Source organism: Garra rufa, chromosome 16 (genome assembly GCF_049309525.1).
Source record: "Garra rufa chromosome 16, GarRuf1.0, whole genome shotgun sequence".
Lineage (NCBI taxonomy): Eukaryota > Metazoa > Chordata > Actinopteri > Cypriniformes > Cyprinidae > Garra > Garra rufa.
This window is the reverse complement of record NC_133376.1, coordinates 44,429,709-44,440,944: the sequence shown is the minus strand read 5'-3', so window position 1 is coordinate 44,440,944 and position 11,236 is coordinate 44,429,709. Positions and strand designations below refer to the sequence as shown.

General features: G+C 35.0%; 1 protein-coding gene across 1 annotated transcript; it reads right to left on the bottom strand.

The window, feature by feature from the left end:
- Positions 1-86: 86 nt before the first annotated feature.
- Positions 87-11,213, bottom strand: LOC141288166 (mediator of RNA polymerase II transcription subunit 12-like). Its single transcript, XM_073820266.1, has 9 exons — positions 10,836-11,213; positions 9,477-9,621; positions 9,164-9,357; positions 6,470-6,547; positions 6,146-6,378; positions 4,075-4,273; positions 3,798-3,974; positions 3,601-3,682; positions 87-426 (listed from the first exon to the last, which is right to left on the bottom strand). The coding sequence occupies exons 1-9, from the start codon at positions 11,211-11,213 to the stop codon at positions 389-391; spliced, it is 1,524 nt and encodes a 507-aa protein (XP_073676367.1). The 3' UTR covers positions 87-388.
- Positions 11,214-11,236: the final 23 nt, after the last annotated feature.

Sequence of the window (11,236 nt, the reverse complement as noted above, 5' to 3'; positions counted from 1 at the left end):
GTAATAAACAATAACGATGCTGTTGGGCTTCCAAAGATTGATGATGATTAAAGGTCAGACTCCATATACAATGTACGACAAAGGCATGAAAACTGACATGGTTTTTTTTTAATGAGAAATACACGAAACTGAAAAATTGTACAAATTGAAATAAAATAAAAAAGGTTGCAATATTCTTATAATTTCCTGTACTTCTTTTTACATAAACTCTTCCATGGTTCACCTCAGAATGAATCCTCTATGACGTTCAGAAACACATGTCTGAAAACAATGACTCTACTTCAGATTCTGTCAGGTTCTTCTCTTAGAAAGCTCCATGTAGCAGGGGATCCACTAACATGGATGCGAAACTACTCTTTATCACTGGTGAAATGCATTCAGGCCGCTCTCAGAAATATGAATTGGTGTTCTGTCCAGGTTGAGTACCTAGGGAGAGAAAAAAAAATGCATTTTAATACAGAAGGATGAAAACAATTAAAGGGAAAGTACACTTAAATTAAAATTTTGTTATCAATTATTCACCCTCATGTCGTTCCAAACTCGTAAGGATATTTTAAATGAGGATATTTTAGATGAAATCCGAGAGCTTTCTGACCTTCCATAGAGAGCAAGGGTACTACCACAGTCAAGACGCAGAAACATAGTAAGGCCATTGTTCAAATTTTAATATATTTTAAAATGTAATTTATTCCTGTGATCAAAGCTACATTTTCAGCATCACCACTCTGGTCTTCAGTGTCACATGATCCTTCAGAAATCATTTTAATATGCTGATTTGCTCACCTTTATTTATATTTATATAGCGCTTTTAACAATACAGATTGTGTCAAAGCAACTGCACAGTATTTAAACAGCACAATAGTGTGTAAGTAACGCATTATTGTAGACAATCAATTTTCAGTTAAAGTTAGTTCAAGAAACTTTTTGTTCTCATTATCAATATTTGAAAACAGTGTTTTCAGGATTCTTTGATGAACAGAAAGATCCAAAGATCAGCATTTACCTGAAATAAAAAGCTTTTGTAACATTATACACTTCACCATTTAACAGATTGGAGAAATTAATACTTTTATTTAGCAAGGATGTTTCAAATTGATCAAATGTGATGATAAAGACATTTATAATGTTACTGCTAATATTAATGCTGTTATGAACTTTTATTATTCAATAAAGAAACCTGAAAAAATTACACTAATAATAATAATAATGTTTTTTTGAGCATCAAATCAGAATATTAGAATGATAGTGTGAGTGTGGTAAGAATGCTGAAAATTCAGCTTTGAAATCACAAGAATACATTTTATTTAGAATATATTCAAATAGAAAACAGTTATTTTAAAAAGTACAAATATTTCAAAATTTTACTGTTTTTGCTGTACTTTGGATCAAATAAATGCAGGCTTGGTGAGCAGAAAAAAATCTTACTGTTCAAAAACTTTTGACAGGTAGTGTGTATATTGTAATCCTCCTTTATAGCCTATTCCACTCTCAAATGCACACATAAATGATGCCCAGTTCACTGAGATGTGCGTTTGTTTTCTTTATTTTACAAAAGCACAACAATGTTGTGCATTGTACGTGTGCACAAATAAAAGTTGAACCTTTTACAGTCTAGAGTGATGTATTACAGATTATTACTCTTATCTTTAGAGCCAAACCGATGGCATATTTTAAGTTGTTTCCACTGCTATCTGGAAAAATAAATGCGAGTGTTCATGCCAGTGCCTCCATGTCATGAGGTAGAGCGCTAACAGCATCCACACTTCACAAAAACACTTGGATGCACCTAATAGCACACATTTATCTAGGTTAACATTACAGTGAGCGGCTACTACAAATAAGCCAAATAAAATGTAATTACTTCAAGAACCTGCCATTAATACAGTGCACAGCATAAACGAGTACACCCCCTCTTAATATATATAAAAGATGTATTTTCTTAATGATCACTAATATAATTCATGGAAAGATGGCAATATTTAAATGTATTAAACATATACTTAATAAAAACAACAAAATATATGCCAATATTTCCTGTAATATAAGTAAATTAGCCAATTTTGTTTAAATAATGGATTGCAGAAATCTGTACACCCTATATGTTATTCAGCAAATGTATAATATTGTAGTACCTAATATGTCTTCCAGAACATTAAGTATACTGCTCTGACCCTTCTTGGCACTGAGTGTACAAGTTCATGGCAAATTTTCACATCTGTCCTGTTTAACTCCTGGAGGACGACCTCTTTAAATGCCCTTTTGCTTAGCTCTTCTCTACAGAATCCCCCACAGCTGCTCAAGAGTGAAATACATGTCCACTGAAGGATTTTCACCTTGGGAGAATAAATATCCTCATTGTCATGCTGAAAAAATGCCCAATAATGCAGGGAATGAAGGGAAGGGTAGCATCTGCAGTTTCAGTTTTTTGTATTCCATCACACAGTAGTGTGTGAATTGAAGACAGCACTGATAAAGCACAGCTCCCTCACACCTTCAGCACTCATACATCCCTGTAGAAGAGCTTTACTACCACTGAACGTCACTGTAGGTGCCAGGCACTTCTCGCTGTACTCCTCCTGTAGCAACACCAGAACATTTTGGATGCTTTTGGATCCGAAATGATTGACTTGGTCCCTTGACACCAGAGTATGGATTCCCAGAAGTCTCTATTTTGTAAATATGGGCCTTGGAGGAGGTTAAATGAGTTTACTGTGCTTTGGCTACAGTAGGTAACTCTAGTGGTGACAATAACCATGCATGTCCCTTCTGCAAGCTGCGTCGTACTCTGTGAGATAAAGTGTCACTCTTCATAGCTTTTGCCTGCTCTGATACTCTTACATGGCATTTCTCTGCCTCATTTTGTAGCAAAAATTCACTCATCATTAGGACCTGGTTATTTCAGGAGCCATGTCACAAGGCCATTGTTTTTGAATGTCAGTGCTACTCCTGCTATATTTTCACACTTAAAACAATAATTTGGTATTCCTCTTGTACCACTGTCCTCTTTTCTGCTAAGAAATAAGTCACCTGGCAGTTCTCTCCCAAGTGGTTTCATTGTTGACAGCATTAAGTCTGGGTATGATTCAGTAGGCTTTAAAACACCTTTAACTGTCAGGAAATTACTTTTGGTTCAGTATAACTACTGGTTGATCAAAAATAGCTTTAAACTTGCACTTTTTTTTTTTTTTTAGTTTTATTTAGTAACTCTCAGGAGGGTGTACTCATTTTTGCAACACAACATTTTATCACTTTGATAGGAAAATCTTAATTTGCTAAATAATTTTGACATTCTTCTTTGGTAATTGATCAAGCGGGCCTGTTGGAACATTATATCTCCAAAGAATCCTAATATGTCTTTCAAGTGAAGAGTAATTGCTCAATTTGTTAAGTTTTAGAGGGGGTGTACTCATTTTGGTCAACTAACGTTTATTCGACTATTAGGGGGACAACCCTTTAAGAAATAATAATGATTTATTTTGATATTCTCCAATATCTAGACACAAGCTTTTGAAAACATTTGGAAGGCAATGTACATTTAGCAAAAACACAGTACTGTATCATGGCTGTTTAAAATGGAGAAATGTAAATATTGAAGCATACTTGAGAGCTGCTGCTGGAGCTGTCTGACCAGTGCTGCGGTCTGCTGCTGCTGCTGGGTCTGTTGCATGCCTTGCCGTGGGAACTGAGACAAAATAGAGAAGAAAATGTTCAAAATATATTAAAAAAAGCCCTTTGTGTTTCAGTACACGATGCGTTTTCAAAGCTGCTGTAGATGTGCAGATAGTTTGCGGTCTTACCATGGGCTGCATTCCCAGGGCCTGTCCGGGAGGCTGGGCTGCTGCCACCTGCTGCTGTTGAACCTGCTGCTGCGGCACCTGTTGAGACTGAACTTGCTGCTGCTGCTGCTGCACCTGCTGCTGCTGTTGCACTTGCTGCTGAACCTGCTGCTGCTGCTGCTGCACCTGCACCTGCTGCTTTAAGACCAACAAACAGATACCATGACATTACAGGTCAGTCCTTGAAATGTGAAATTCGCAGTATCCCACAATGCATTGCAGCATGTGGTGTACGTACTCTGAGAGCTGGATGCTGTCTGATCATCTGCTGTTGTTGCTGCTGGGCTGCTTGTTGTTGTTGTTGCTGCTGCTGCTGCTGCTGCTGCTGTTCCATCATCTGATTGGGCCTCATGTTGGGATGCATGGCCTGTGCTCCCATGTGGCCTTGACCCAGGCTGTGCATCATAGGCGTCTGCTGCATGGACTGATGGGGAAACCTGAGACGGAAGGTGAAAGTTAAGATGACCGGAACCTATCAATGTCTAAACTCGATTATTTTACATAAAACAATGAAATGTCAAAGCGCTTTTTTACATTAAAACACAACTTAAAAACAAACATGGCTGGACACAAAAACTCTTTCTGTGTTAATGACAGCATGTACAATGAGGAAAAAAATTATTTGATCCCATGCTGATTTTGTATGTTTGCCACTGACCAAGAAATGATCAGTCTATAATTTTAATGGGAGGGTTATTTGAACAGTGAGACAGAATAACACAAAAAAAAAAAAAGCATTTCAAAAAAGTTATAAATTGATGTGCATTTTATTGAGTGAAATAACGATTTTATTCCCTATCAATCAGCAATATTTCTGGCTCCCAGGTTCCCACTCTAAGCCAATTGTCAAATGACTTCCCTAACTTTCACTGACTAAAAAGCTGAATTTCCATGACCTAAAATGAACTGATCCATCAATCTGCAAGCTATATTTACTTGTGCACAGACGTTTTAGTACAAAACACACATGCACTACTTTTTATTTTGCTTTTACCTGTTAAATGCACTGATATTTTTCTGTATTATTTCTACAAAAACAAATTTATGTTTTTTTATGCCTTTATAACCATAACCTAAGCATAACAATAGGCATAACACACGAAACAACGCCATAAAACAAAATACGATATAGAAAAGTTACAGCAAACAAACCAAAATTACTGACATTTAATTAATTAAAACAATTAATATTAAGAATTTCACTGTTTCAGCTAGGTTTCATAATGTTTGTATGATAAAATTAATCAGGAAACTAGATGAGGTAAAAAAAAAAAAAAAAAAAAAAGTGTAAGCGTTGACAGTCTATTGATTTGTGTTTATAGGTAAAAGTTTTATTTTAAAAAGAAATTATAATTGAGCACAGCTAAAATTTGACAAAAAATGCTTGACTTTTAGTCAACTAAAACTTGACTAAACAAAAATAAAACACAGGAGAATGACTAAATGTGACCCTGGACCACAAAACCAGTCATAAAGCTGAATAAATAAGCTGTCCATTGATGTATGTTATGGATAGGACAATATTTGGCCGAGATACAACTATTTGAAAATCTGCAATCTGAAAGTGCAAAAAAATCTAAACATTGAGAAAATCACCTTAAAAGTTGTCCAAATGAAGACCTTAGCAATGCATTTTACAAATCAAAGATTACGTTTTGATTTATTTATGGTAGGAAATTTACTAAATATCTTCATGGAACATACCATTTACTTAACATCCTAATGATTTTTGGCATAAAAGAAAAATAGATAATTTTGACCCATTCAATGTATTGTTGGCTATTGCTACAAATATGTGACCCTGGACCACAAAACCAGTCTTAAGTCGCTGGGGTATATTTGTAGCAATAGCCAAAAATACATTGCATGGGTCAAAATTATTGATTTTTCTTTTATGTCAAAAATCATTAAGAAATTAAGTAAAGATCATGTTTCATGAAGATTTTTTGTAAAATTCCTACTGTAAACATATCAAAATGTAATTTTTGATTTGTAATATGCATTGTTAAGAACCTAATTTGGACAACTTTAAAGGTGATTTTCTCAGTATTTTGATTTTTTTGCACCCTTAGATTCCAGATTTCAAATAGATGTATCTCGGCCAAATATTGTCCTATCCTAACAAACCATACATCAATAGAAAGCTTATTTATTGAGCTTTCATTTGATGTATAAATCTCAGTTTTGTCAAATTTAACCTTATGACTGGTTTTGTGGTCCAGGGTCACATATACTCATGCTACTTAAGACTGGTTTTGTGGTCAAAAAATATGATCAAAATTAAAAAGGACATGACCTTTCTGACTGACCTTTGTGTGTTCTGCATTGTATGTGCATATGTTCCAGGAGCCTGCTGATGGACGTAGCCACTAGGCCTCTGCTGCATTTGCCTAAGAGGGTCCACCATGGCTGGGTTTGTTCCAGGATGTCCGCCTTGGAAGCCCTGGTTACCGTAAGAAGTAGGGACTATTCCACCGGGCTGAGAGGGGTGCGGTTGCATCCCCATGTGTGAACCATAGGTGGTGTAGCCCTGGGAAATGTTCTGAAGAGAGCAACGTGAGAGTACTGGGTTGTTATCATTGGCTTCCAGTGAATTCTCAACAAATCAACAATGCAAATTTGCCTGTACTTGCCTGTGCCGGTTGCATTGATGGATACTGTTGATTAGGTGCAACCTGTCTGATCTGCTGTCCAAGTAAATGATTATGATTCTAGAAAAGTGCAAAAAGAGCATAAAAAAAACAAATGCCTTCCATTTCCTGAAAATTATCATGCATCATTTTTTAATTAAGCATTCACAAACCAACAGGAGACAAAATCCACAGATGGTGCTTGTCCTTGGAAACACATCACCATGACGGTCTACATCAGTGGTTTTCAAACTTTAAAAGCGAGCCATTTTTTCCTTTTTAAACTGACGTGACCCATATATGGAAGCTTGTGTCTGCTACTGACCAGAAATAGTATAGCATATTTATTTATTTAATGCCATATCAGCATCTTAGGCTATTTTCATGGCAAAAATACAAATATAACAAATACAATATCCAGCAAACAAACACTAATTATTTACCAGATATATTTCTTGTTATTTATTATTTGTACATGTCTGACCAGAAATAATAATTAAAAAAAAAAAGTTAACTGCGACTTTCTCACAATTGCGTGATATAAACTCTCAGTTGTGAGTTTGTGTCAGAATTGTGCTATAAAGTCGCAGTTCTGTGCTAGAAAGCTACAACTGCAATTTATAAACATGCAATTGAGTATAATCAAGTCAGAATCGCAAGATATAAACTTCCATTTTTAAGAAAATCTCACATTTCTGAATTTCTCTCACAATTCACAATTTATATTCCACAATTCCTACTTTGCAATGAGTTTATATCACGTAATTCTGACGAAAGAAAAGTCAAAACTGTGTGCTATCAAGTTGCTATCAAGTCAGAATTGTGAGAATTACCTTTTTAACTTTTTATTTAGTGGCTTAAACGGGTTTCCATACCCATATATACAACCATTTGCATTCAATCAACTAAAGCCATAATACTTGTAAAACTGCAGACTTGGCCAACGTTTACACTATTTCTGCGTAATTAAATTGATTTTTCTGGAACGCAATTTTGATGGAGAGAATCCCCAATGGAGAGGAAAAATGCACTGGGCTAGATTTAACTAGCATTTGGGCTTAATTTGTTTTGCAGACCTGGCAACCCTGTTTCCCAGTTTAAGCCTCTACTCTGCTATTTTTTTTTTAACGAGAATACCATCCCAGAAGTAATTTATTAACACTATTAATTCCCAGCACACTCACTGTGTACATTACAGGCTTAGACACCAATATTTAAATGATTCAGAAAAGAAGAATCACTGTCTGACTAATAAAGGTTTCACTAAGGAGATTAAGGTTAAAATTATGATTCTTCAGTAGTAGTAAAGGAGCAGGTTTTCTGGGATCTGAAGGAGAGTTTTGAGCAGGAAATAGTGAGGCATGATCTTAGACTTAAGGCGAGACACTGCAGGTGAATAGGGTAAAAAACAAACTAATAGTTATCACCATACTTACTCAGTTGATTGATTACATTGATAATTGCAAACAATTTTTGTATTACAAGTTTTCGAAAATGTTAGGTTTTAATATGCAAATGAGGCATTATTTAATCAAATATGCACTAATTTACATACATTTCTAGTACAAAAATCTAAACGATCTAAAATCTAAAAAAAGTCAGTGTCAAAATATTTTTTGACATTAGATTCAAATGTTTTTATTGAAGGAATTTTGGGTCTCATTTTGTCACTCCATAATTCAAAAAGACCTAGAACAGACGGAAAACTATTTTTTTTACAGTTTTTGGGGTAATAAAATGTTATAAATGCAAATTATATGTGACCCTGGACCACAAAACCAGTCTTAAGTCGCTGGGGTATATTTGTAGCAATAGCCAAAAATACATTGCATGGGTCAAATTTTTTTATTTTTATTTTATGCCAAAAATCATTAAGAAATTAAGTAAAGTACATGTTCCATGAAGATTTTTTGTAAAATTCCTACTATAAACATATCAAAATGTAATTTTTGATTTGTAATATGCATTGTTAAGAACCTAATTTGGACAACTTTAAAGGTGATTTTCTCAGTCTTTTTGATTTTTTTGCATCCTCAGATTTCTGATTTCAAATAGATGTATCTCAGCCAAATATTGTCCTATCATAACAAACCATACATCAATAGAAAGCTTATTTATTGAGCTTTCATATGATGTATAAATCTCAGTTTTGTCAAATTTAACCTTATGACTGGTTTTGTGGTCCAGGGTCACATATATGAACAAATCCTTCTGTAAAAACCTTCAGGACATAGACAATAATAAAAATTTAAAGTTTGGCGTGTAAGTGCTACTGAAGTGGAGATTTATGGCTCAGTGTAGAGGAAAAAAACTCATTTTGCAAAAACGGCCTTTAAAAATATGGATTGTAATTGAAATCTATTGACTCAAATAGATAAAGTGCTATAAAAGAAAGACTTAGCAGTGTCTTTTGGATGTTTTATTTTCCACTTGTCCGAAAAAAAAAAAAAACAGCCCAGAATCTCAAACTTGACAGGTGCATGAAAAAATGTTTTTTTTTGCCTGATCCAGACTGGCATAAGTCATTGGTCACAAATATGTGAGGGGCCTCTGCAGTGCATGTTTGCCTGGGCAAGCACCACTAATTACAGGACATGTGTTAAAACAAAGCAGATGAACTATCACACAAATACAAGTAAACCATGTGTGTTTTTGGTCTGGGGTCTTGATTAGTAAAACCAGACTCACCAGTCTGACCTGTAGCTGATGACGGAGAATCTGCCCCTGAGGCATGCTCTGCGGGGGCTTATAGCCCATCTGGTATGGCTTGTCCATTCCCATCATGTTGCCCATGCCAGCACCCTGCATATTAGCCATGTTGTAGTTGGCACGTGGAGGAATCTTGCCCATCGGACCCCTGGGACGGAAAGGGGGCTCTAAACCGGGGCCTCCTTAGGGGGAAAGAATGCAGAAAAGACAAGGTAAAGAACAAGTAAAAGATGCATAAGATGACTGAAACAACTGCTTTATCAAGTTCAAAAGTGAAAAAGGCTAAAAGGCATGAACTGACCTGGTGGTAGAGGCTGGTTTTGGGCATACATGTTCATTGGAGCTTGGTAGCCCATTCGGAAAGACATGTTTGGTTGGCCCATGTTCATCAATTCAGGAGCCATGCCTGGCGTGTACTGCATGACTGGATTGTGCTGCTTGTAGTCCTAGACCACAGGAAATGATTGCAATTTTAATTACAATTTAATGGAAAACTTGGTTTTATGACTTCTTAAGTCTCTCCCATTCTACCTCTGACAGACTACTACACTACTACCACTACTACACATCTTCTAAAAGAGTACTGAATAAATTTGATCACAAAACCACAGGCAAAGAAGCAGCAAAAAATAATAATCCCATTGTTTAGATATTCATATGACTAAATATCATAGGGGCCAAACACTCAAAGGTATCTAATAAAAATACAAAAATAAACACTGCTGCTCAGAAGTTTGGGATCATTAAGAGTTATGATGTTTTTTAAAAAGATTTTGTTAAATTTATTTGATAGTAAAAAAAAAAAAAAAGCGTAATATTATGAAATATTATTGCAATTCAAAAAAAAAAAAAATTCAAAAAAAAAAAAATTATATATATATATATATATATATATATATATATATATATATATATATATATATATATATATATATATATATATATATACACATACACACACTTTAAAATACAATTTACTTCTGTGATGCAAAGCTAAATTTTCAGCATCATTACTCCAGTCTTCAGTGTTACACGATCCTTCAGAAATCATTATATTACTTATATCATTAGTTTTATGTTGGAATTTTTTTTTTGGAACCTGTTATACTTTTTTTGATGAATAAAAATAAAAAATAAAAATTCTCAAGTCTTTACTATCACCTTTTATCAATTGAACACATCCTTTATGAATAAAAGTATTAATTTCTTTCCAAGAGAGAAAGAAAAACAATTACTGACCCCAAACATTGAACAGGGCTTACAAAACCTTTCTATTTTAAATAAATGCGGTTCTTTTTAACTTTTTATTGATCAAGGAATCCTGAAAAAATTATCACAGGTTCCGAAAAAAAAAAAAAAAAAACTGTTTCCAACATTAAAATGATTTCTGAAGGATCATGTGACACTGAATACTGGAGTAATGATGTGGAAATTCAGCTTTGCATCACAAAAATAAATTATACTTTAAAATACATTACAATACAAAAACCCTATTTTAAATTGCATTAACATTTCACAATTTTACAGTATTTTTCTGTATTTTTAATCAAATAAACTCAAAAGTCTCCTTTAAAAAGGCTTAAAAATCTTACTGATCCCAAACTTTTAAGCAGCAGTGTACAAAGATGATATATTTTTTTGCTTCCTTTCTCATTTGTACCTCTTGTTTATTTGCAGAAGTTGGTTTCTTTTTCTTTTTCTTCTTATTGGAGTCCGTTGCGACATTCGAGACAGTCTTCTCCGGCTTCCCTGTATCCACCTTCTTGTCCGGCTCAGGAGCAACAGGTGTAGGTGGCTCTTCCTCCTCTTGGGGCAGGTTGAGGGGCGCCAGATAGTAACTGCGCTGTTTGGGTTTTATGTGAGTGTGGTAAAGCAGGAGCCGCTGTTGCTCTTCAAACTTTGTGACTTTACGGTCGACCCGCACCGTCCCGAACCACCCCCAGGAGAGCGGAGCCGAGTGCTTCAGGCCCTCGAACACATCCCAAGGAGAAATCTTCTGCTTGGTTGACACCTGAAGACCCTGTATGCGAGAAATCATGACATAAAGGTCAGCAAATGTCC